Source organism: Camelus dromedarius, chromosome 14 (genome assembly GCF_036321535.1).
Source record: "Camelus dromedarius isolate mCamDro1 chromosome 14, mCamDro1.pat, whole genome shotgun sequence".
NCBI classification, from domain to species: domain Eukaryota; kingdom Metazoa; phylum Chordata; class Mammalia; order Artiodactyla; family Camelidae; genus Camelus; species Camelus dromedarius.
The window spans coordinates 45378127-45404876 of record NC_087449.1 but is presented as its reverse complement, the minus strand read 5'-3'; the positions used below and the strand labels follow the sequence as shown (position 1 = coordinate 45404876).

The window sequence follows — 26750 nt, the reverse complement described above, 5'->3', positions numbered from 1 at the left end:
AAACACTTCCTTTCACTTCCTCAACTGTCAGCTGTCCAAGAATTTAGTGGCTGAAGAGGAGTTTTCCAGGGCATCACTTAAAGGGAGGAAGGGTAGGTAAAGGTTGTATTAGTTTTCAGATTTTAATTTGGTTCTTTACAATTAGGTATTATGATATATATATTTTTTTTCTCTAAAATTTGTATTTCTCTCTGTGGTTTCCTGTGGCTTGAGTTGGTCTCCATGGATGTAAATCAGAGTGATAAGCCAGGTGGAAGAGGACGAGGGAATCTGACCCTGTCCAGACTCGGGGATCTCCAGGATCTGGTGCTGAGGCTCGAGTTTGGTTTTTACCTACCAGGATCTGGATCTGAGGGAAAAAAGTGAACTTATCCTTAAATATTATTACATACTTATGTGGATCACATGGGATGACTTTCCTCCTAGAACTAAGGGCTAAATACACCTGCCCCCTTTCTCCTTCCCCCTTCACTCTCAATTTTTATTACATCTTTCTTCTGGGAGCCATTAAAGCACTTTTGTTCAGAAGGCTTTTCTAGAGCTTTGCCTTGCCTGATCTACAGGGCCTTCCGACACTCATAGGAACAAGAGCAGAACAGCTTAAAGCTTAGTTCAGGAAGAGGTGAGTCACAGAATTGGTGCCAGAGAGCAGATATACCCCCGAAGCATGGAGTGGGGAGAAGCATGGGTAAAATTCCAATTCTAAGGTCTCACTTGGCAGGGACTAGAAATTTGTCAACTCAATAGCTTAGCTGGGAAAGCAGGCTTTGAGTCAATGGGCTAGTTCTTTTCCTTTCTTACAGATGAGAGAACCGAGGCTCGGTGAGGGTAACTGCCCGACGCCATGGTGAATTCAGGCAGGGATGGGGACCACAGCATGCCTTCCCTTGGAGCGCCCTGGCCACTGTTGTGTGACACTCTCAGACCCCGTGACCTGGTTTTAAATGAACAATGATGTGCTGTCAGTGCTCAGTCCACATTCCTGCCAGAGTAATCCCCATCTTCTTTTTCCTTTGCTCCCTCCCGACTCCCCTGATTTCTCTGGGTGCCCTGAACCACCATGCAAATAAACTTGTTTTTCTCAACATTTGTGCAAGTCTGGAGACATGAAACTCAAAGATTGCCTCATCACCGGGCTGCCTTACCAGAGATCTGTATCTTGTTTATTCACGGAGAGAACAGATACATTTGGAATCATCAGCATGGCTCTGGGACAGGTGGAGGTAGGAGGCTGCTTCTCAGCAGCGCATGGCCCACCTCCAAGGCCCCGGGTCACACTTGGGGCAGACAGTGAAATTTGGGTTTGTAGCAGTGTGGTGGCAGACAGGCTCAGGCTCAGGACAGAGCCTTCCCCTTCATCTGTCACCCAGTCAGGCCACCCCCAAGTGGTAGCCAGATTACTTAAAAGAGACAAAAACAGAAGGCACTTTGTAAGACTGGAAGAAGTGGCTTACAGCGCCATGTGTTTCTCTTCCCCAACGGACCTTTTGGGGGCTTTTGTGGGTCATTTTCATGGGTTAGAAGCAACTTAAATTTATTTGGTGATTTACCTTTCTGTATCCAAACCCTGTACCACGGGGAAGCTAAAGGACAGGTACCCTGGCCCTAACATTCCATAAATACATTTGCCTCAACTCTTGCCAAGGTGCAAGGGTCCAAGTGGTCCTGGTGGTTGGCTCAGTCTCAGGCAACGACCAGCTCAGCTCAGTTTCTCGCCTACCTCTGCTCTTCTGGATATTCCCTCCATCGGACTGAATGGACCTTGGCCTCTGAATGTCAGCTGGCCCCTCGCCTGCCGTTACTCAGTCCAGGATGAGCATGAGGCAAGAGCTGAGCCTCCTTCCTGAAACAATTAAGGTAGCCCTGGCCTGAGATGTTTCTCATGGATTCCAATTAGACTTGGCATCCTGCCAAGGGAAGTAACTCATCTGGTACGTGGAAGGGGCGGTGGCACACCACGCGTGCCTCCTGTGCATCCAACTTAAGGCTCTGCTTGGCCACTGATGGCGAAGCAGGAGAGGCAGATGTCCTGGCACGTCATGCTGGATGTTCTTACAAGGCAAGAACACTAAGTGGCGGAGGAAGACTCTGGGGGCAAGGAGCTCAAAAGCAAACTGATTCCTTGGTACACATTTCCATGTGGGATAAGCCCACACCACATATGGAGAGAGAAATGTGCAGAGAACTGCAGACACTCACATGCGCTGTGTGAGGCCTGTCATGGCCTTGCTTACTCTGCCTCTGAAGTTACAGTTCCCAGGGTGCCTGAGAGAGGAGGGCTGTCTACACTGGGCTCTGGCTGTTTGAGGCAACTACCTTTCCCACTTTTGTCAGACTCACAAGGCAGAACACATCCCAGAAAGCTCTGAAGTTTCATGACGATTCACGGGCAGCCGTGGTCCTCTCAGCAAAGCTGTAACTGAAAACGGCAACAGGAGTGCCCTCTGACTGACCCTGGGGCTTGAACTATGGCCCCGGATGCTTTGCACAACTGTCATAAAACCAGAAAGAAAGTGGGAACCGTCCAATTTAAAAGCTAGAATATATTTTGCTGAAAATCGGTGTATGTGTGTGCTTTCCAGAGAAGAGTGCTCCCGGAGGGGGACCCGCACAGTTCGTTCCTACCTAAACAGGAACAAGAGGTAAGGGCTTCACTCAGTAGAAAACTAGCAGCATCAGTTGGCTTCCTGGGGGCCCCCCCCAGGGTCCTCATCCAACATCCTCTGCATAGGGGGAGGGGCGTGCCCGCTCAGCACATCTACAGCTCATCCATCATGGCGAGCAAATCATCGCCCTTGCTGGTGATCCGCCTCGGCTGGTCCATGACCTCAAACTCCCCCATGATCTGAGCCAGCTCCTCGTTCCTCTGCTGGTCCTGTGAGAGAAACGAGACGTGGAAGGGAATGAGGAGGATGTGGTGTTGGCACTGCAGCCTCTTTGTGCAGCTGGTAGTTAAATTTCATCCCACCACTGTGATGAATTTCAGTCCCTCACCTGTTTGTCAGAATAGGGACTATAGTTAAGTGCTGATTAGATAGGAGAAGGGAGGGCCTTTGAAGTTCAAGATTACTACAAGAGGAGGAGGGGAATAAGATTTGCCTTGTGTAATCCCCTGCACACACCTGAGTAGCTTGGATGTTGATAACTTCATAGGATAACTCTTCTGGCCTGGTTAGTGCTGCTTGTCTGCACGAGATGATAGAGAAATGGATAAAGGTTAAGTTTTCTCCCTGCTAGCATGGCAAACTGGCCCTTGGTAATTTGGCAATCTATTTTTTCTGCCTCATCTTCTGCCCTTTCTCTTCAGCTTTCTATGCTATCCCCAACCAATGCACCCTACACTCCAGGAAGTCAAGTCCTTTTATGTCTGTGTGCCTTGGCACATACTGAACTCTGCCAAGAATGTTTTTCCCGTTCCTCTGCTTGGCAGACTCTAGGACCCAGCTTAGTTGCCAACTCCTTCAATCTGCTGGTGCAAAGTCAGTTGTTGTGTCCTCCATCATGGTTACGACATGGTGCCGGAATGACCCGCGCACACGTTCACGCTCCCAGGACACTGGGAGCACCTGAGGACAGGCTCCAGGTCTTACGCTCCTTCTCTGGATCCTGACACTTACCACAATACCTGCCAATTTGATGAGGGAAGGCAACCCCCACCCCAAATATTTGGTTGTGAGGAGGAGCATGTGAGATAATGAATGCAGAAGTGCTCTGTAAACTGTAAAGCACTTTCTAAACCTTGCGAATTACTATTGCTATTGGTTTTGGGCATACTGTCTAATCCTAAAGACATCCTGCTCCAACCTCCTTCTAATTTCTTAACAGTCTTTTCTTAATATGATTCTCTTGACTTCTCATTCTCTTGTTGAACTGTGCTTTGCTAAATAAAACATTAGAACTATTTTTTTGAATGAATCCAGAAGGTTCAGGCTATTTAATGCTGGTGGATTCTTCTTTAACTAGGTTATTGAATTTGCTGGTATTTCATTGTGATCTTCACCTCTGTGTTGAGAAGTGTCATTGGTTTATAATGGTCATTTTTGGGTTCTTATCACACTTAAGATTTTTATATATGTCTTTAAAGAAACAAGTTGTAAACATACTCCTCCTCTTCATCAGTGGTGAAGAGATTCAACCGGAATCCTGGCTCAGGGCCACTGGGTTTCTTAATCTCCATCCCTCCCATCAGCCTGGCCAAGAGATTCAGTTCTTCTTTAGCAAGAGGGTTGGGAGCAATGCTTTCCTGTAGAGACAGTTTCATGACTTTTAGCCACATGAAGGTGATTGGTTTCCAGATGAGACCCCAGAAACCCAGGGTGGTGTTACTAAACAAGGCAGAACAATAACTGGGAAGAACTGGGTCCAAATGAAGCATAGGAAACAGGCTTAACCAAAACAGAAATAATCCACGTCAGAACCAGAGGGACTCTAGCAAGGCGACACACCAGAGACAGTCACGCTTTCCGGAGGAGTGGAAGGCCCCAGGGACCCCGTTCTCCTCGCACTGCCTTCCTCCTTGAAGGAGAAGAATGTTTCTTTGTTCCTCTTCAGGCAGTCTAGTTCCCTCGGCATCTACAAGCAGCCTGGGTGAAGGATCCAGGTCCGAGGGCACTCATTCCGCAGGCACTCCCACACTGCCCTCAGGTGGTGACCCGAGTACACACCCCCGAATCCCTTCCCTCCTATGGCTCCCGCTCTCCTGGCCTGGCCCCACCGCAGCCTTCACCCCTCCTCCTGACCGGCTCTCTCAAGACCAGCCTTCTCCCGCTTCGCCTCTTCCGTCACTCTGCTGCCAGTTACCCAAAATGTGGTCCTCATCTCACTTCTCCCTTGCTTGAGACAAACCCCGCTGCCTCCTGCCTAAAGGACAGAATCCACATTGTTTCAGCCCCTTCTGAATCTGGCCCTGGTGTCCCTGTCCAGCCAAATCTCTGGCCGCTGCCTCTACTGCATTATGATCTAGCCACGTGGGAGAGACGCAGGCTCCCTGCTTCCCCTGAACACTGTGCCTCTGGGTGCCTCTGCTCGTACTCTGACCTTGGTTTGCATGCCTATTTCTCCTTCTCGGCTGTTTTGTATCTTCCCGACTCTGGACCCTGCTTGAACGTCACCTCCTCTGAAAAGCCTTCTTGATCCCTGTCCCCTGCTTGCACACTCTGGACAGGACATGTGTTCTGGGCACAGCACTTTGCTCAGGATGCCCAGAGAGTCTTTTTCTGCCATGTTATGGTTCTGTGTTCCTACCACTGTCTTTCCAGTGTATTACAAGCCCCTTCAGGATGGGACCACATCTAAGCCAGCTCTGTGTCCTGAGTACCCAGACCATAGAATTTTGCCGAGTAACTGAATATTCTGTCATTTGTCCTCCAGCTAGCTGGTAGCTAGTTCAGTGAAAATTTGTAAAACAGAATTTAGAGAACCCCAACCCCCATTTTGAAGTTAGCTTCCACATCATTACACAGGGAAGCACTGAAAAGGGATGTTTTAATGGTCAGAATACACCCAACTGCTGAACTCAGCAACCACGGGCCTAGGAGCACTGGTACAAATGCTATTTCACATGTCCTGGTGTGTGGTTCCTGCTTAATTACGGTGGTGGAACCAAGCCTAAAATTACCTAATTAGTCAGATCGCTGGAAGTCTCCATGAGAAACTATAATTAAAAACCTGTGTACTGGTGAGGTGGAACTGAGAAGACTACAAACAACGAGGGTAAAGTTGGCCAGCTTTGAAATCTAGAGTTCCCACTCTTCTCCGCGTCCAGACTCTTGTATCTTGAAATAAGCTCTAAGAAGATAAGTAAGGGAGGCAGAAGCTCACCTGTGTCTGTGAAGCTAAGTTCTTGGATGCTCCAGACATGTGGGTTTCCACGGGCCGGTTCACACTGTACCTGGTGTCAACAGAGAACCGTGATAACTTTGTCCAGCCCTTTGACCCTGACGTCCCTCTAACTTGTGAATATAGCGCAGAGCTTTTAGTTCGAGGTGTGACAAAGCATCCAGAAAGGTGCTGGGAATACAGAATACAACTAAGTGGGTGTCAACCACTCACGTTTCATTTCTTCCCAAAACAAAATACCTGGGAAGCTGTGTGGAAATGCCTCCTCTTGCAAAGTAATGTGTATTGCTGAAAGTAATGTGAATGGTACATGAAAGCCAAGCCCTCTGGGATCGCCATCGCAACCAAGGTTTTGGCGGGTTCTCTCACGTGGCTCTTTAAAATTATTTATCTTTTCAATCTGTTGAGTTTACTTTATGTTGGGAGATCTGAGGTGCCCTTTGGATACGTCAGGGCTCTGCATGCCATGTGTAACTAAGGGGGAATTCCTCCAACTGTCAGCAGGGATTTTTTTCATAGCAGAAGTCAAGCTGGTTTTTTAAATGAAGGGACTGCCCTTGGACTTGGATCCATTCGGGGAGGGAGATTTGCTTACATGTTAGTTCCCAGTTTCAGGACTCGGTCTCCATAGAGTTCAAAGGACCCTTCTTTGGGGGCCGCGACATAGTTCCCGCCATGCTTGAATTCTGCCTTCCTCACTTCTTCGCCTTTGCGGTTGAACATTCTACAATACAGAGCAGGACATGCTGCAGTGTTCTCCAAGCTTGGAATGTCCCGGATACTTCTTTATTTCCTGTACTATGGGACAAAAGGGAATTCATGCACTGCTTCAAGATTAAGATGCTGGTGGAGGTCATGACAGTAACATAGTAATAATGATATTTACGGAGTACATGTTATGTGCTGGGTAGCCCTTTAGAGCATTATTGTCTTATTCATCCTCACAGTAACGATTCGGTAGGTGAGGAAATGAATCCTGGAGAACTGGGTGGTTTGCTTCAAGTGTCTGCTCAGTGACAGACTGGATTAGAACCTGACCTCCTCACTGCTGTGCTTCGCTGAAGAAAGGGAGGGGCCTCAGAAGGGCTGCTTTCTATGGGGTGGCCCAGGTATTGGCTTCCCGAAACTCCAAACATTGGTCTGACAGTGACTGTTGAGAATTCACCTGATGAGTCCAGGAACTTCAGTTCCCCAGGGAACAGGCCCAGACACGGGCAATACAAAGCGGCCATTAGAATTCTGAACTCTGTCCTTTAGAAATATGGACACCTGGGAAAAAAATACACTTATTGTCATTTCTCTTGGCATATGTTCATAGACATCAGCATTCTGAAGATGGAGCGTGTGTAATGGCGTGGGAATGCTACCTAGTGACCTGATGACAGTGAGAGAAAAGTCACCAGAACTAGCCCCTGACAAGTTAGAGTGTTTTTACAAACAGAACTTCTTTGGAGCCACATAGCAAATCTTCCAGGTGAGTGATGCTATCCCTGCTTTTAAAGATGAGGAGGCTCAGGTTCACAGAGTGGAGTGACTTGCCCAAAGAGAACAATAAGAGACAGGACTAGACTCAAACCCCAGGATGACTCCAAATCTCACACCCACTTGCTTCCTTGCTAACCTTCCATACAGCTGTGAGGCTTCAGCTATAAGATCCTTATTACCCTCATTTTACAGATGAGGAATCAGCAGCTCAGAGGTTAAAACAGTTCCTCAAGGCCAGCCAGTTCATAAGCGGCAGAGCTGAGGATTCAGACCTTGTGTTTCTGACTCCAAGCTCTCAGTCACATGCTGGGCTGGTGGGAAGGGGCCGGACTGGCGGATCCAGTGGCATTAGAGTTGGAAGGTCTTCGCCGTGACTGAAAACCCCACATTCTGCCTACTTCTACTCCTTGCTTCATGTGTTGAGGTCTTGGTCAGATTAAATTCCATTAGGATTGTAGCAGTTAATCAGTTTGATTGGCTCTTAGCTTCCTCATCTGTAAAGTGAGATAAACTTGAAGGTCCCTTCAGACTCTAAAACTTGACAAGATTATATTTGTAACATCATCGGGAGGAAACATCTGGTGCACACAAGGCAGTGAAAATGCAAAGTGGTGAGGATTTGTATGCTGGCAGTTTGGCTGCTGATGTTAGACTGTCCGGGCTCACATCGCAGCTGGGCCCCTCCTGGGCTCTGGGTTTTTCGTTAAGTTGCACCACCTTTCTCTCTGGTAAACGGGGGATAACAGTACCTATTCAGTGGGTTAGTGGGACCCCTAAACCGGATAATGAACGGAAAGCACTTGTCACAGGGCCTGACACATGAGTGCTCAGTAAGTGATAGCTAACATTCTCTGTATTGCTGTCTGATTGGACACAGGAAACAGCATAAAACGGAAAAACAATGACACTATGAGGCAGGACATGCTGAACAGCATTTGCACGTTAGTCGGCTGAGGAGAATGACTGCAGGCAGACGGGGTGGGTAGGGGTGACTGTGGGTTTGGAGCTGGGCCTGGAGGGAGAAGGTGGGTGTGAAGACACTTCAGAAACAGAGACGGGCTGGCACAAGTCATCTTTTTTAGGGGGGATGTGTACACTGGTTTGGCTGGAGGGTTTGGCTTGATGATTTTTAAGGAATTTTTAACCTTGAGATTCTGTGACCAAGGGATATGAATACAAGCATGGAGAAAGGAAGTTTGGAGAGACAAGTGAGACTATGTATGTGTGGGACCCTCTGTTAGCTGATTCTAATAGAGCTGACTATCCGTAGATCTGAAATGTACAAATTTAATCCAAGTGTGGGTCTATGTTTGACCTGAGAATCTGCTTTTTGCTGGATGGGACTGTTGGGTCTGCCTGCTTGCCAAGCTCCTCTGCTGGCCCTTAGCTGTAGGTGTGACTCTCCCATGCCCTGTTCTCACTCCACCCTTTTTTTTCCTGAGGTGATCTCATCTACTCCCATGTGCCAGCATTCACTTCCACCCTGATGGCTCCCAGATCTGGAACTTCTACTTAGCCTTCTTCCCTGGGCATCAGACCCACCTATCCTGTTGCCTATTAAATGTGTCCACCTATAGGTTTCTCGGCTGCACCTCCAATTCACTCTGCTTGGAACAGGGCTTATTATTGTCCTCCCTAACCTGATCCCAGTGAATGACACCACCAGGTCACCAAGTTGGCAACCTGAGTTCCCCCACCCACCACCTTCCTAAGGCTACTTAGTCGCCAAGCCCTGCCCACCCAGAGATCACTTCTGTGTCTGGCCCCTCCTCTCTACCCTGTTCCCTAGCTCAGACCTCCATCACCTCTAGACTGGCCACTGCAGAGCCTCTGCACTGGTCTCCCTGCCTCTTCTCATCTGTTTTTGTTCCACCTTCATTCTGCTACTAAAGAGAATCTTCTAAACTCTTATCAGACTGTGTCCTTCTCCTGCTTCACTGGCTGCTGTCTGCCAGGTAACGTCCAGTTAGCCCTTTGCTCCTCTCTGTAGCCATGTTCCTCCTTGAACCTTATATTCTAGCCATACTCGATTGCTCGCAACCTTCTGGCTCCCTGTGCCACCAATTCTGCCAGGTGGTTACATGTGTTGTGCCTTTACTGAGATGGTGTCTTCTTAACCCCTCCCTTTTTTTCCCATGGTCCTGGTGAAAACCTATTTCTTCTAGAAGATATCAGATCCTCTACGAAGACTTCCCTGATTCTGTTAGGTGGAACTGACCACCCCCTGCTTTGTGTCCTCTCTCTTCACACTCTTCTGTGTCAGAACTGAACACCTGTTAAGGCCCTCAGTGCACCTTCCCTTCTCTGATGAGTTCCTGAGGGCAGGACCCAGGTTTCCCATGGAAAGAGGGAATGCAGGTCATGGAGCTGTGGGGCTGGAGTGCTGGATGAGACATCTCCTAAGCACCAGCACTCCCCAGGATGATGGTGGGATTCTAGTGGCTGGGAGGAGAATGAGCCGGGGATTTAAAAGCTCAGTGAATGTGGATGAGTGACTTGGCAGCCAGGTTCAGCAGTGAGGGATGAGTCCTGGGCTTTGGATGGTTTTGTGGTTGCCGGTCTGGCCTTCCAGGAGGAGGGCAGAAAAATCATGATCTAAAAATGAGGCGGAAGCTGACAGAATGCTGACTCTGCTTCTCACATCCTGCCTGTGGATGAGAGAGAAGGGCCAGCATCCATCCAGTGGCCAGAAGACTGATACTGTCTCTCTGCTGTATGCTGACGAACCCCACGTTTCTCTCTCCAGCTTGGCTCTCTCCTCTGAGCTCCAGGTTTAGATATTTACCTGCTGACTTGACTTTGCCACTTGGAGGTCTAATAGGCAAATTAAACCTAAATAGAATTAATTCCTTTTTCTACTCAAATATACTTCCCTTCAGTCCTTTCTCTACTCAGAAAATGGCACCAAGAACTTAGCAGTTGTTCTTAATTCTTCTTTCGCTCAATCCCCACATCCAGTCTCAGGCTATTTTGTGAAATCACAGAAAGCTCTGGACATTAGGATGAGGAGTCTTGTACTTGCTTTGGTTAAACAATGAGCAAGGAATTGTTAGGTCAGAGCTGTGTACTCTTGATTTAGTTAGCTGGTTTTGCTAACAAATCTCAAAACTATCAAGACTGTTTTGAACACAGAGAAAATCTGTAGAGGCAATCACAAATTGCAGCTGAGCAAAAATAACATTAGAGAGCAGATTTGGAAAACCAGCCAGATGTTACAGATCAGTGGCTGAATGTCAGGATATGTGATTCCTGTTTCTCTTGATGAACTTTCTATTGTTTCATTGCCTGCCCATTTAGCTGGTAAAGCTTAATATATTTTGCGGTTTAATATATTTGAATGATTTTGTTATAGATTTATTATTAGGAACGTCTTTTCATTATAATGAATTTTATCTTGTCAGAATTGAGAAATCAATATAGCTGTTTATATTACTACAATCCATAAAACAATGTCCAAATGTGCACAGTCTTGACAATAATATGATGCAGAGTTTTCAATATTTTATAGCAACGCAAAAGTTAATCTTATTTGTACTTTCATATTTTTAATTTTAATCTTAATTTATATTGATGTTATCATTGCTCCGTCCATAGCAAATGAAATTATTCATGAGGGTTCAAAATAAAATTGGCACCAGTATTGAAATCTATTTGTCTTTCTTTGTTCATGGAAGGGAACTAACAATCAGGTTCTAAGCATGCTCTATTTCTTCTTTTTAAAAAAATTTTATTTTATAACTATTTTATACACACACGTACAAAATTCAAAACGTTCAAAGGGTATGCAAGGGAATGTAAGTCTCTCTTGTACCCCTGTCATCCATGTAGCTCCCACTCCCAGTAGGCAACCACTGTGACAGGTTTCCTGCCCTTCCTTCCAGAAGCACTCTATTGTGTGTTACATACAGAGAGAGTATATGTGTGTGTCTATATATAGGACAAGCAAATACATGTGTATTACATGTGCTGCTTCACTTAATCTTCCTGACAAACTCTAAATTAGGTATTATTGTTTCCATTTTTCAGATGGCAAAATTAAGACTCTAGAGAAGTAATTTGCTCAAGGTCATGGAGCTGTGCTGGAGCTGGGATTCAAACACAAGGGTGCCTGATTCTGGAGCCTGGGCTCATTTTGCCATATCAACCATCCTTCCCATATCAGTGTGTTAAATTATGGAAGGGAACAAAGTCCTGTCTAAGACAGACAGGCCCCAAATTCAGAAGCTCAGAATGTGTTTTCCAAGTCAGGGTATAGAACTGTCTGGAGCAGGCATGAAAGGAGGAGGTGGGGTCATTTGGAAGGCAAGAGCCAACATGAAGCATGAAGGCCTGGGCAGGGCTAGTGGTGACAGGAATGGAAAGGAGGGCATGGAGATTGAAAAGGCCAACTCGGTTGGCCTTATTAGCAATTAGATGAATATCAGAGAAGGGAAATCAAAGGTGACACTTTGGTTCTGAGCTGAATGAATGAGGGAATGGCGGAGTCTTCAGAAGGAATCAGGAAGTTGAGCTGGACTTGATTCTGGAGACTAGTTGAGCTGTAGACACTCGGTTGTGGGCACTGGTAGAGTGTCTCAGCAAGCGGGGGCGATGTGGGGCTGGATGGCAGAGCTGGGGCAAGGGTGGGTAGAAGTTAGATGCAGGAGTCTTATGTGGAGGAGTTGGTAGTCAAAGTAGGGAGGAAAGAGCAGGGGGTGGGTAGAGGCAGAAGAGGGGAGAGTTGGAGACAGGAAGACGGGGAGGAAGGAGTGAAAGGCAGAGAGATGGGAGAGATGAGTGAAGGCCAGGATGGTACGATGCCATGAAAGCCCAGGAGAGGCGAGCTTTTCATGGAGCAGGAAGGCAGCGTCCTGACAGCTCAGATCCTGGAGAAGTCAAGATGATAAAGGCTCAAGAAAAGGTTTTAGAATTAAGATCAGGCTGCTGGCCTGGAGAAGCCAGGGAAGAAACCGTATTTTAAAGAAACACATAAGATAACTGGGAAGGAATGGTGTCATCACTGTCTCCCTTGGTCTATTTAAAAACAGCTGAGATTGGTCATCAGAAAGGTTATTGTCATGCAGCAAAACACTGAGGATGTTGCTAATTGGGCAGAATCCCAGCCCTGTCTGCCCTGAAGACTTGCACCCTATCTCCCTTGACAGCAGTGGCAGGGTTCTCCCGGGGCTGCCCACTCACTCACCCGAATGTGCAGGTCCTGGAAGAAGCTGAGGAGTGTCTGCCGGATCATCTGGAACTCCCCCGCAGAGAGTCCCCCGTACGTCTGCCAGAGGCAAGGCAGAAAGAAGCATTCCAATTTCAGAAGTGCCATGGGAAGTGCAGACAGGCAGGGGTAGGGGGTGCTCAGGGATGGGAGCCAGAAAGTAAGGAGAGGACTCAGCTGCTGGGGCAGGAGGGGCAGGAGGGCTGGCACTGCTCCCTCACCAGAGCCACCAACCTCACCACGGCACACTGAGCGGGGTGCACGTCACCTCTCCCAGTCCCCAAGATTTCACAGAACATCCACCACCAACTCCCTTTTGGAAAAGTTAGGAGAAAACAGCTATGCTCTTTATCATTGCTTTCCCAGTTATGAAGGCAACAGTGAGAGGGTGGAAGGTGGTAACATCTACTGTCTTACCAAAATGGACACCTGTAGATTTTTAGAATTTTCTGGGACAGTGGCAGGCTTTGTCATTCCTCACCCTGTTCTCTTTGTCTTGGACTCTGCCTGTTCTTTTTTTTGGGGTGGAGAGGAAATTAAGCTTATTTATTTATTGAATAGAGGTACTAAGGACTGAACCCAGGACTTTGTGCTAAGCATGTGCTCTACCCCTGATCTATACCCTCCCTGCTGACTCTGCCTGTTCTTAACAGAGGAGTGAGAACAGGTACTGGGGCTGAGAGGTGATAAACTGGTTACATGCTTACTTCAGTCAGCTGCCGGAAAGTCTCATCCACTTGATGCAGGATGGTTGGGGAGTCTTGGATGAATCCCTTGATGGCATCTAAATGATTGAAAGTGACCAGCAACACATCCCTGGGACGAGGACACAGCAGTACTTGATATTTGAAAGCCATCGTCATCAGGTCATAGAGCTGCCAACCCAGAGATGAACAAAAGAAAAAGGACCATAAAGGCAGAAATCAGAACCTCTCAACAATGACTCAGTCAGGCACTTACTAGAAACCAATTCTGGGCTTACCTTACAGCTCAGTGACCATATCTAGTTATCACGCAAACCAAGACACTTTTGAGAGTAAAAGGGGGTGACATTAACAATTAAGCCAGGACTACAGGAGTAAGCCAGGACATTTCTGAGCAAACCAGGATTTCCGGTCAGCTTATGTGTGTTGCTGATGCAACACGTATGAAACAACATGGGCAGCTGTGGGGCCCTGGAACTGGTGCTGGACTTGGAGAATGAAAACTCGAGTTCAAGCCCTCCGCTGCTGCTGACTTGATGGCCCAAGCCAAGTCTCTTCACCTCTCTGAGCCTGAGTTTTCTCATGTGTAAAAACTACTCCCTAATTTTCCAACGTTGCAGAATCACCGAGAGGAGTAAATGAGATGACATGTGTGAAAATGACAAGAATAAAGTTCTATGACTGCATGAGAACAATTTAAAATGATGAATAATACTTAATAAGATATCAACAAGTCCCACGTGTGTTATGACCACCTCTGATGGTCAGAGGTGGGAAACTGGTGAGGATCAAAGTGGTCAAGATAGGCTTTGTGGAAGAAGTGGGCCTGATGTGAACTCAGGCAGGTTCGAACAGGCTGAGGGAGGGGAAAGGCATTCTAGTTGAGGGGAATAGCATGTGCAAGAGTCCGGAGGCAGCCATGGATAATGCTCTTTTCCTGGGAGAAGGAGCACAGCAGCCTGACTACAGGGGATGGTTTGTGTTGGGGACGTTGGGAAATAAAGGTGGGTAATTATGGCAAGATTAGAATATTAAAGGTTTTAGAAAGGCAGACAGAATAATTTAGATTAGATGTGGTAGGAATTAGGGGCTACTGAAACTTCCTGAGCTGATGTGGTAAAAGTGGTAATTAAGCGAGATTAGTGGGTCTGGGGATGATGAGATGTGAGAGCAGGGGGGAGGAAGGTTAGCTGGTGCTGGGCTCCTAAGAGGTTTGCAATATCTCCTGATTGTATGAATGAAAGACATTCTGTTGGAGTGAGGCGGGAAGTCCCATAAAAAAACCGGCAGGGCCCCCAAGCAGGGCCACTACTCTCCTGCTGGCACCATCTGGTTCCCTGGCCCAGAGGCTCTATCTCACTTTTTGCCTCTGAAATGGCTTACCCCTAAAATTCTATTGGTTCCCTGAGCTCACTTCTGATTGGTTATTTCCTTCACTCCTGATTGGTTATTATTCTCACTTCTGATTGGTCCACTTCCCTAACTTCTGATTGGTCCATTTGTAGTACTTCATTTGCATGGAGCTCACTCCTGATTGGTTATTTCTCTCACTCCTGATTGGTCTAGTCCTACAAAGCTTGTTCCTGGTTGGCCAACTTCTGTTATACTTTATTTGCATAAGATGTTGCAAAGTGTAAAATTGGCAGCCTATAAAGGCCCGTATAAACCTACAGACGGGGTCCAGAGCTTGGAGTGTTAACTTTTCTGGGCCCGCAGGCCTAATAAACCTGAGTTCTCCAACTCTCTGAGTGCTGCGGGGATCCAGGTTGCTGTCACAACTGAGCTTTAACACTGAGCTATATAACACGGAGCTGTAATGCATTTTTCTGCAACAGGCGTAACCCAGACAGAAGGCCTGGAGTAAAGACAGTGGGAATGGACAAGGCCGGGGAAAGAAGAGTACGTGATACTCAGGAGGAAAGCTGTCAGTACACGGTGAGTGCCTGACTGGATCTGGGGGATGAAGATGAGGGCTGTTTAAAATGACCACAGCACTTTCAGCTTAGTGCCTGGGAGACACACATGATGCTACTGACTGAGACAGGGAAGTCTGGCAGGGGCGGTGGGGGGAGCCAGTTTGGGAGATGAGTTATGGACACGTCTGAGATAGGATTGGAAATTAAACTACAGCCATCTCAGTGCTGCGCCAAGCACATACATAAGCATTACCTCATTTGACCCCATTTAATTTTCACAAGAACTCTGTGAGATAGCTTATTACCCCAAGATTAAAAATGATGAAACTTGCCTAATTTCACATAGCTGGTAGTGAGTAACAGGATGAGATTTGAACTAAAGATGGTCAAATCCTGATACCCTTGCTAGAACCCTCTACACGATCCCATTTCTCCAACATGCAGCTAAACATTTCACTTTGAAAGTGGCATACAACAGGAGCAGCCTGGGGTGTGTGTCAGGGGTGTGGTCACAGGGGTATATAATCCAGAGCTATAGATTTGAGACTCTCCACCATCATTATCAAATATTAAGTTCCTGTTGCATACAGGACACTGTGCTAGGAATAAAGGATAAAAACAGGAATAAGATGAAGAAATGAAAGCTCAGGGTTATTCAGCAAATTGGGTCTCACAGCTACTGGGAGAGCTAAGACTTGAACCTAGGTTTTTTGACTCCAAGTTCTATTTTTGGGGTGTTGGTAATTAGGTTTATTTATTTTTAAAGGAGGTACTGGGGATTGAGTCCAGGACCTTGTGCATGCTAAGCATACACTGTACCACTGAACTAAACCCTTCCCCCGATTCCAAATTCTGTGTCCTTTCGCTCTGCAAACCTAAACCTTCTTAAAGGCAGAGGGAGAGGAACAAGCAGAGAAGAGAAGATAATGAACATTTATTCAACATCTACTATGTGCCAGGTCTAGGTGTGTCATTATATAGGTTTCTCACTTAATCCTCCTAGTAATGGATGAAGCAGCTATTATTATCCCCATTTTACAGAAGGGAAAATGGAGGCTCAAGGAGATTAAAGTCACTTTCTAAAGGTAAGTGGCAGGAGCAAGAGGGCATAGCTAAAGCCAGTCTGTCTAAGGTTTCCAGGTACTAGCAATAAGACAGTGTTGATTTTTGCACAACTAGCACCATCAGTCCTCATGATTTTTAAAAATTAACATAATGAAGGGAATTGAAAAGGAATTATTATTATTGTAATTATTTAAAAAAATTAACTCAAGTCCATATTTTACTTGGATCTTTTTAGTTTTCCCCTAATGTCCTATTTCTGTTCCAGGACCCCACATTTCATTTGGTTATCATATCTCTTTAGGCTCCTCCTGGCTGTGGCAGTTTCTCTGGAGTTCCTTGTTTCTGGCGGCCTTGACAGTTCTGACTACTGGTCAGGTATTATTTTGTAACATGACCTCTGAATGGTATTTGTCTGACGGTTTTTTTCCATGATTAGCCTGGGGTTGTGGGTGTTTGGGAGGACGATCATGGAGGTGGAGCGCTATCCTCATCACATCAAATCAGGGTACCACCACGTGGCTTATCACTGTTGATGTCATCCCCTGGTTGAGGTCATGTTTGTCATGTTCCTCCACTGTGAAGCTGGCTGTTTCCCTCCTCCTTTCCATACTGTCCTCTTTGGAAGGAAGTCACCAAGTGCAGCTCACATCCAAGGAGTGGGGAGTTATGCTCTCTCTCCTTGAGGGCAGAGACCTATATAAGTGTTTGGAATTCTTCTGAACAAGAGATTTATTAATTCTCTGCCACTGCTTATTGGAATTCTTACTTCTAAAATCAGAGTACCCTAAAAATTTGTTTCACAATGAAACAGATATGTTTACATTATAAGTAAAGTTGAGCAGTTTTGAAATTTGCTTTTGAAAAAATTCCTGGTTTGCAGAGCTGAGATTTGTTAAGAAGGAAGCAGAATTAAAGCTTTTAATTAGGGTTGGATGCTTGTATTGGGTTGAGGTGGTCATAAATACAGGCATGCAGACCAGCACTGTCTTTGGGCAGATGGAATGACATAAACAACAAAGGGGTCAGTGCGGATGACTTCTGAGGTCCTCCCAACTCGGAAGCTCAAGAACAACTCTTTGACAAGTGCCTGTTCTTTTGCCAGGCACCACTGCCTACATCACCTCATTTGATTCCAGTCTAGGCTCATCTACAAGAAATGCAGGCCAGAGGACAGAGGCAGCTGTCTGCTCACCTTATCCATGCTGGCCTGGTTCAGTCTCATAATGGAGGCATGAGCCAGGCGGTCGTAGACAGTCCTCAGGGCCTTCTTGCTGTAGAGCTCTTGGGGTTTGAACAATTCCTCCATAAACTTTCTATTGAACATGGTTGAGATGATGTCATTCAGAACTGGAGAGACAAGAGAGAATGCAGCTAAGTGAGGTATCAGAGGAAGCTTTATTCAGGAGATGGTCTCTATACGAATGGAATGGAGTATCTGGGCCTGTGTAGAGGGGGGATGTGGATATCGTTGGTAAGATCTGCTCCCCGGGGAGAAACCACACAGATGCCCCAGGAGAAAGCAGGGTCCAGAGTGTTTTATGAGACCATCTCAGGGCAAACATAAATGAGACAAAGTACAAGTGTGCTGTGCTTCAGGGGTTACAAACTTTCAAACACATTATCTCACTTGATGAGAGGGGAAATCTTTCTTCTTTCTCTAAAGAAAGAAGAGAAAGAAGAAATGCTGAGTAATTTCTCTAGGGTCTCTAAAGACAAAGAAAATAGAAAGAGAAAGGTCCTAAGGTGTGTGCAAACGAAGGATCTATAATTCTAGTTCTAGACAAAGAAGATAGAAGGAGAAGAAGAAAGTATCTTTTTTCTCTAAAAAAGATTCCTATAAGCATTTTAGATTAGAGTTTATTTTAAAATGAAAAACAGCATCACTATTGTTTTGTCTGTTTGTTTAGCAAGTCTATAACATTTTTACTTAAAAACAAATTTTATAAAAATGGGACCTATAATGGTAATTGACTTTTTTTTTTAGCAAAATGGTTTAAAAAATAGACAAGGCTACCCACTGGTTAGAGTTGAAAACATTTCTAATGTTTCTACAAGTGTACTTCAGATTAACACCATTTTAGGAAGCCTAAAAATTTACTTTCTGTATTTGATCTGTAATATTGATATTATACTGTAGTCATATGTCTTACACTGTTTTTCAGATGGAAAATTTACACGTGGTGAGAATAAAAGGTCCTAAGATGTGTGCAGACCAAAGGATTTATAATGCTAGTTCTTCATCCACTGATTCATTTAGATATTTTGTGCTACTCAAATAACGTTACTTGAGGGCTAGGAAAACCCTTTGGTACAAGGAACAACAACAGGTATGGTTGAACACAGATTATTCTTAATTAAGCTAGATATTTTCTGGCCTAATGGTGATCGTATATGGATGCTGAGACCATGCATTCGTAGTAATTAAAAACTGAAAGAAAATTGGTTACTTAAAATAATTATACAAAATCAACCGTTAAACATGACTGATTATTACTGGAAGATACAGACGCCTTTCTCTTGCCACATGAAGGACCCACCAGGTGACTGGCTGTGGCCTTGTATCTTAGCAAGTGAAGGCAAGGTCAAGATTTCAGGCACCCTCTCCACCTTTAAGTAACTGCTAAAAGTACCCTGAGGGCTCAGGCCAGTATTTTAAAGCATCTTGAAGAGCAGTTTTGGGGAGAAGCGAGGAGCTGAGGGCTAGTTGTATGTAAATCTTAAATGGAAGGGCTAGAGAGGAGGAATGGGGGAACGAAACACCCCCTCCCCACGCCCACCCTGACACAAAAGAACTGACTGTGACTCCTTCCAGAAGTGTTGAACTCACACTTGACTTCTAGATTTTACTGTGGACGCCATCCCGTTAGTAAGGGAGAACCAGACCCATCACCAACACGGGGTATCCCTCCCATCGGACAACTCACAACCCCAACCCACGGCAGCCTGCCTCCACGTGCACTAACCCCTCCCCAGCGGGGACAGCCTGGAGACAGACCAACTCTTCCCGCTTTGCCCCAAGCACAGCCTTTCGCCTTCGACCTAAACAAGTAAGGACCTGTAGTAAACTGGGCTTCCTCACATTTTTCTTACCACGGCCTATATAAAATGCAGAATTTGCAAGGAAATAGGTACAACTGGAAAGTCACATATAAGGCCTCAAATGAGAGACTTTGAAGAATTCTCCACAGATTTATGTAGGCCAGGGAGGAGTGCCAAAAAGGAAGAATTCAAGTTAAAGGACCACATCAGCTCTGATCAAGTGCACGCTTACATTCTCCCAGAGGCCGAGTCATTTCTCTAGGGTCTCTGAGCCTTTAGCAGGAGCTAGAAAAATAGCTGAGACCCAAGTAAATCAGTTCTAAAAGAAAGAAAATCCCAAGGCGATTGTTAGGCACTCTGGCATAGTAAAAAGCAAAGTGAAGCCTTTCCCCCTGGGAAGTGAATAAGCTATATAGCACCATAGCTCCTTCCACGAGAACTTCCAGAAAGTTCACAAGCTGGAAAGACAGCGCAGCAGGCCCTGTCCCTGTGGGCAGAGCAGTGAACACAAATGCCCCCAAGAGGAAGTGGCAGTCTTATGGCTGGGCTCTGGCACCCAGGGCTCCAACTCTCATTTAATTCTTTGGAAAGAGCGTGGGGACACGAATTAACATGCTTATTTCTCACAGCGTGCTTCACCTGGCACTTGGCTGATGCGGACCTACTATACACCAGACGCTGAGATAAACACCAGGCCCAAAGACAAAATTAATGTCCTCGCCCTAGAGTAGGCCCCCACGTCGCATTTAACTCAAACCTGAGAAATAGTTTTAACCAGACCTCTCGGTCGGTCTTGGTGTTAGTTTTTGGCACTCACATGACCTCTGCATAATTTCATGAGGCAGGAATGTACTAGTAGCCAGGTTTCATCAGGAGATGAAGGCCAGGTATTGGGGTGATTTTTCATAGGTGCATCGAAGGGTCAGTAACTGAGTTCTTAACACACCAGGCTTATAATCCGGGGTTCAGTGCGTGAAGTCAGTTTCCCCTCATTATTTTTGAATGCTTAAGATAAACTCCAGTGGTTTAATTGCATTTACAAAAAGCCTTCAAAATCTACACTTCTCGCTGGGAAATTCTGCCATGCATCAAGAGGTGAGTCAAAAATTGCTCAGGGGAAGTGCTGTGAAGTATTATTATAAAAGTGTATCAGGCACTTTGGGCTTTTCTTCAAGCCTGGCGTGATGAAATGATTCTCTTGATGAAAGGTATTGAATTTTTAGCAACTACCTCTGCCATAAATATTATTGTTTATGGGAACACACATTTACAACCAAGGGTAAAACAGAGAAGCTACGACTTCTAGATGGTTACCATGTTTTGAAGCCTTATTATGTTCTAGGCACTGGGCTTAGAACTTTCCACGCATTATCTCATTTAAACCCCAAGGCAACTCTGAATTATTATCCTATTCTATCAGGGAGGAAAACAGCCTTAGAGAGGCAGATGGTGACACTGAAATTAGGATGGGGTTGTTTGATGCTACTGCCTGTGCTCTTAAATGTTATATATATTATCTGCTCAGCATACTTGGTGTGGTGAGAGACATGCATAAACTACACCCGAATGTCAAATGATGGAAGGTACCTGTCACATTTAAAGTTGAGAAAGTCTGTAAGGTTTTATTCTGAGGAATTGGTAACTTTTTCAGGTTTGCTGCTAGTTGGGGGTGAAGGGGAAACTGAAGACCTAGCACGATAAGGCCACAGTGGGTGTGTATCATGCCTTCTGCCTGCCATCCTGGTGGCCATGCAGACATGGGCTTCCATTTAAACAAATTTATTATTATTTTTTAATGGAGGTACTGGGGATTGAACCCAGGACCTCATGCATGCTAAGCACGTGCTGTACCACTGAGCTATATACCCCAACCTCCTACCCTAAACAGGCTTCCATTTTTCTCAGTTGCTCAACAGACACCTCTGTGCTAAGGAAAACAGCTCTTCAGCTACACGATACAGTCACAGAATTGTTTTAAGGACTACTAAATAGGACAGCCTACCCAGAAATGTAGCTGCTGCCCCAGCTGTCCTTGCAAAGCTTGGAACTGATGAAAAGAGACCAATACCTCAGGTGCAATATGGTCTTTTGGCCAACGTTTGCTTGGGTTTCATCCTTATATACTGCACTTATATAAGTAAAAGATTCAAATGTATAACCAGTGTCTCTGCTAGAGAGAAACTCACGCCTGTTCTTTTATTTGGAAATACTTAGAGTGGTCCCACTTTAAGCCCCATTGATGAAGGACTGAGTGAACCTGTGGATGCAGACTGAATACATGCAGCTCAGAGATAGCATACCTCGTTTTCTGTCCACCTCTGTCCATTCATCTACATGAAGCATATAAAAAGAAAACACCAGTTCATGAAGTAAGAACATTATTTTCAACGAGGCTTTAAAAACACCAATTCCAATGATCTGGTTTATGAAACTTTATTTTTCACGTTTGCATTAGTGTTTAATGCAAATACTCTGCCTTCCATTTGAAACTTTTAAAAGGATGACGGATAAATAACAAGTTCCAAAAAAGCCCTAGGGAAGCTGTATCTTATAGAGGGTGGCCTAGGAGGAGAGGAAGCTCAGGTGAACTAGCTACCCTGTGGTTTACCTCACAAGGCTCAAGAAGTCATCCTCTCTAACGCTATGAGAATACACGTCATTGAAAATAAGGCTTTTAAAAACACTAACTTCCACAAGGAAGAATAATCCCAAGAACAGGTAGAGAAAGGATTTTCTTTCTTTACAACCTGATTTTTAAAATTAATGTAAGATTTCCCTTTTTAGAGTACAGATGGAACTATTAAAATTAGAAAACATGAAAACATGAATTAAAAGGAAAAAAGTCTTGTTTCTGATTTACTTTTTATTTAGAGAGGCATGACTTCCATGTAAAAAGAGGGAACTAATGATGGCACCACTGTAAAGAAAGCTCCTGAGGCCAAAGGTCATCAGGGAGATGCCAAGAGGAGACCAAATAAGGAAAGATGTACTTGGCCAGAGAAATCTGTGAGAACCAAGACCCTTTATGGGTTGAGACCTGGCTGTACCACTTACCAGCTATAAAACTTCAAACAACTTGTTTAACCTCAGTTTCCTTATCTGTAAAGTGGGGATCATAATTGCACCTACCTCGTAGGGTTGCTGTAGGGATGAAACAGACACATCAAGCACTTGGCTGGCTTCCCTCCTAGTTCTGCTTTCTCTACTGCACAATTTTGGACACCACCCATAAAGGATGCAAGATGATTTTTTTCCTTTCCTTAATTTTTTGGGGGAGAGATTTTAATCTAGAAAAACCACCCATAGATTAAACAGAGTTCTACACACATCCACATTTTGAAAACATTTTGTCATGAATGGTCCCTTCATGGAAATATTTGTACTTGATTGTTTCAGAGGTGAAGTTATAATCAAAGCATATATGAGTCTTCAATACTCAATACCAATAGCTCCTGAGACCGGTCTGAAAGCACAGTCCTAACTGGCTGCAAAGGGTTCCCAGTACAAGGTCAGACTCCTCTGGGAAAATTCACCATCTTTCTGCCGCAAGAGTCACAGGGTTTTGGAGAGAAAATACTGGGGAAGAAGCCCCAAGAGTCTGGCCTTAAAGCAGGTGCTGGCTTCTTTAGCATAATGTCCCCATCTTCTATCATTTTTGTGGCATTTATTTTACAGGTGGTCTTGTCTGTTAGGCTCATGGGAATTAGCAGAGGCTGAGATGCAACTCTCTTGAAGGTGTGTTTGGAACAGTAGGGGCTACCAGGGGCTCATCTACACTAAGGGACAGTGACTGCCTGCTTCTGACAAAAAGGAGCTGTTGAACCCATGGCCAGGGCTCCGAGGAGCTCCCGCAGCAGTGGCGCTAAGCTCCAGCAGAGGTCTCTGTCGTGCTGTGTGCTCCCAGCCCCCTTCCTCCTGAAGACGGGGGAAGGAAAAGGATGCCCTGTTTTTCTATTATTTCTCCAGATGACTTGTTTGTGACGATTCCACTTTAGTTATATTTTGAGTGGGAGGCAAGCCCAAGGCTATCCAGAGCTGCCTGTTCAATTGGAACTAGAAAAATAAAAATAGAACCTCACAGCCTTTGGTTGCTCAGTCCTACACTGGGATCTGGGCATCTTGGAAAAATAAGTCACTTAATGGCCCCATGCCTTAGGTTCCCCTTCTGTCAAATGAGGAATGTAAATAAAATGTAAGAGGGTCTTACTTATGAGTATCTTAAAGAGGACGGGAGTGAGGCAAAGGCAGCTTTTCTTATTTTGCTATTGCTTAAAACCTGGGACCACACTCAGTATGCAACACTCAAAAGTTGCCCCACAGAGAGAGGACTTCCTTTCTGTTGAATGCTGAACTAGGGGCTGCGCTGTGGGGAAAAAAACTGCAATATCTGCACTGGCCTTGTGGGAGTGGGACGGCCTCCAGGAGACCAATTAGCTGTGCAAGGTAGTGAAAACATCCAGCAGAAATATGATTTCCATTCAAAGCTGCAATGAGGACTAGTTTACTGCACCTGGTGCTTTACAGGCCTCTGTGCACAGGCTTTTGTCACAGAGGCTCCTGCTCCCGCAGCGACACCAGATCTAAATGGTGGAAGAGATGAGTGTTTCTCCGCGTTTGGAATCCCACACTCTCTGCTCTGGTTTCTCGCTCTGTTTTCTACAGGTCCCTGTCAACCAACTACTTTCTGCCATTTCTTTTATTTATTTTTCCTGCCATTTCTTTTTTAAAATCAGTGGGTATATTGGATTTTTCCCCCAAACCACTCCCTCTCCTCCCAACCTTCCATCCTTCATCCACACAAAGATTCTGATACAGTCCCCTTGGGTATGGCAGTAGAGTGCAGCAGTTAAGGATTTGGGTTAAGGATCTGAGACCTGGAGCCTGATGACATGATTTCAAATCCTTTACTCTTCCTCTTACCAGCTATGTAACCCTGGGAAAATTAGCCTTACTTTCCTTACTCTGAGCACCTGTAAAATGGGACAGCAGTATTAATACATGACAGGTTAGTTATGGGGATTAAGGTGTTCAGAGAAGTCCAAGGTACATAGTAAGTGTTTAATAAATGTTTGTTGTTGTATTAGGAAGATAGGTCCCCCAATTTTAAAATCAGTTAGCAGACAGACTGATCAAAAGCCCCACCTCCAGTGAAGGCGCAGAATGGCTACATCAGGCTCCACCCGACATCTCACATCTGACACTCACCCCGACTGTGACAGGAATGAGTGTGTGAATGTGAATTACTAACGATGTCTGAAACTCTCTAAAGCTGCATCTAGCAAACCCAGAAGGACAACAGTTCCTGAACCCAAAGGAAGTCAGTCCCCTAATATTCATAGGGTCTTGCACAGACCTTCTCTTGGAAGACCATGCCTGCTATTCACTGTGTTAAATGTGTTAAGTACATGATCTCATTCAATCCTTACAACTTCACTGTCAGGTATATATTATTATTCCCATTCTATGGGGAAAAATAACAGGCTTACAGAGGTTACACTGCAAGGTCATACAACTAGTTAAACGGCAAAGCTGGTATTGGGACCCATTTCCGTATGACTACAGAGAGCATGCTTTTAATTGCTAATATACACTGCCTCCAAGATGCAGACTACTAGCCCAAAAACTACCTGTCAGCTCACAGGTGCCATCAGCCCAAATGAAATCACATAACACAATGCCAAGAAAAACAGAACCTTCCTGAGGAAGAAATGGCAATGTCATGTAAAACAGCAGCTCAACAAACATTTACTGAGTACCAATTTATTCTGTAGGCATTATGCTAGGTGCTGGAATACAAAGATGAATAAGACAACACGTGGGGGAGACAGACACATATACAGACCATTTCAGTATAATGTGGCCAGCAATGAGGTGGAGAGGGGCACACATGGGATGCTATGGGAGTACGTGCAGGCCCTTTCCCCATGTGCAGAGGCTTCCTGAAGGAGATGATTCTTAAGCTGAATAATGCAGGTTGGAAGGTGAATGACTAGCACAGACACAGGAGGTTTGGGTAGAATGGGAATTACGAGCGTGGAAACACGAATGAACATGCTTTAAATGGAGACCTACAAGCAGTTTGGTATTATTAAGATACACAGTAGGAGGCAGGCAGTGGTAGAAGGTGGGACTGCAGAGGTGGACAGAGGTCAGATCAGGAAGGGCCCTGAAATGTCTTGCCAAGGACTTGGCAGCCATCCAGACAGCAGTGGAAAGCTGACCAAGGGTGTTAAGTAGCAAGCATTATGGACAGATTTGCATTTTGGAAAGCTCACCGGCAGCAGTCTACAGAATGAATGGAGAGGGTATGCCAAAGGGAGTTTTTTAAATCTCTTTATGCATGGACTTGGACTCAACTGCACAGATACAATAGTGACTATCTGAATATGTATGCTTAACATCTGAATACATATGTTTAACATCAATTGAGCATACAGAGACTGTTGGAGAGCATAAATGTTTTAATCTGCAATCATGTCAGGCACCTTTATACCAAATTTTCTTCCTTTACCTTGAAATATAATATTGCCTTCATATTTAATCCCAGGAAACTTGGTGAAAGCAGTTGTTGGTTGAGAAGTGGGGGAAAGAGGGAGAGAAAAAGGGTGGCAGAGAGTTCAGAGTGGCCATTTCTCTGGGGATTAGATGTGGTGTGTATAGGAGACAGATCTTGCATTTTAGAAACTCTCATAAAATTATTTCCACAATTGCATTCTCTTCCAACAATTGTTAAGGGAAAGACATAACTTTCTCATGTTTTCTTATTTATCAACGTTATTTCAGAACCCCATCTTTCTAGAAATAGCTTCTGAAATTAGCAAGACTGGCCTCCAGTTCATGAAGGGGAATACGGCACAGAGGAATGGAGACTCAGAAGGTTCACTCGGGGAAAGAGGATGCTTGGATTAGCAGTGTGTCGCCAAGTGGTGGGCTGCTGGGACTCCCACATTTGGGAGGGGCCGGTTGTCACGAGAGATTGGGAAATCATTTGAAGGGATGAGTTAATGGTGGGGGGAGGTCAGGTACCCTAACAATATCAAGTAGGGGTATTAAATCCCTCTGCGGTGAGACGATCTTTTAGGGACTTTGCTCCCGAGGGGCTCTGACTGGATAGGGCTGTGGGTGGTGAGAGAAGTCCCTGAATGCGAGAGCGCAGAGTGCATGGGTGTCGGTGAGTCTGTAAAGGGGACTACTATGGAGGTCTGGCTGCGGGGGCTGGGGCAGCGGTGAGGGGCCGGGCTGTGGGGCGTGGGGCTGGCTTTGCGCGCTGGGCGCCTCTCACCTTTGCGGGCCTTGTCTCCCGGGATGTTCTGGGCCCGCAGCCGCTGGTCCAGGATGTAGAGCATCTCCCCTCCCAAGTTCAAGAAGAGCAGCGGTAGCGTCCGCACCGACATGGTGCAGGAAGCGAGCGCAGCAGTTAAAGAGCCCCGAGGTTCCGTAGCCAGAGGCCTGGAGGCCCAGCAGCTGCGTCCCCGAAGCCTGGTTGCTAGGCAACGCGGC

The 26750-nt window shown here is 45.6% G+C and overlaps 1 protein-coding gene across 2 annotated transcripts; it reads right to left on the bottom strand.

Annotated features, from left to right (window-relative positions):
• Positions 1-2118: 2118 nt before the first annotated feature.
• OSCP1 (organic solute carrier partner 1) lies at positions 2119-26733 on the bottom strand. Of its 2 annotated transcripts, XM_010977518.3 has the most exons (10): positions 26533-26733; positions 17404-17558; positions 13234-13401; positions 12506-12586; positions 7004-7107; positions 6434-6562; positions 5821-5890; positions 4104-4243; positions 3123-3186; positions 2119-2875 (listed from the first exon to the last, which is right to left on the bottom strand). In XM_010977518.3, exons 1-10 carry the CDS (start codon positions 26642-26644, stop codon positions 2759-2761), a joined length of 1140 nt encoding a protein of 379 aa, XP_010975820.1. In that variant the 5' UTR covers positions 26645-26733; the 3' UTR covers positions 2119-2758. The 2 variants fall into 2 exon arrangements, with proteins under 2 accessions (XP_010975820.1, XP_031320646.1); XM_031464786.2 differs by lacking the exons at positions 2119-2875; positions 3123-3186; positions 4104-4243; ... (1 more) ...; positions 6434-6562; positions 7004-7107 and adding an exon at positions 10975-11211 and having other exon boundaries at positions 12502-12586; positions 26533-26726.
• Positions 26734-26750: the final 17 nt, after the last annotated feature.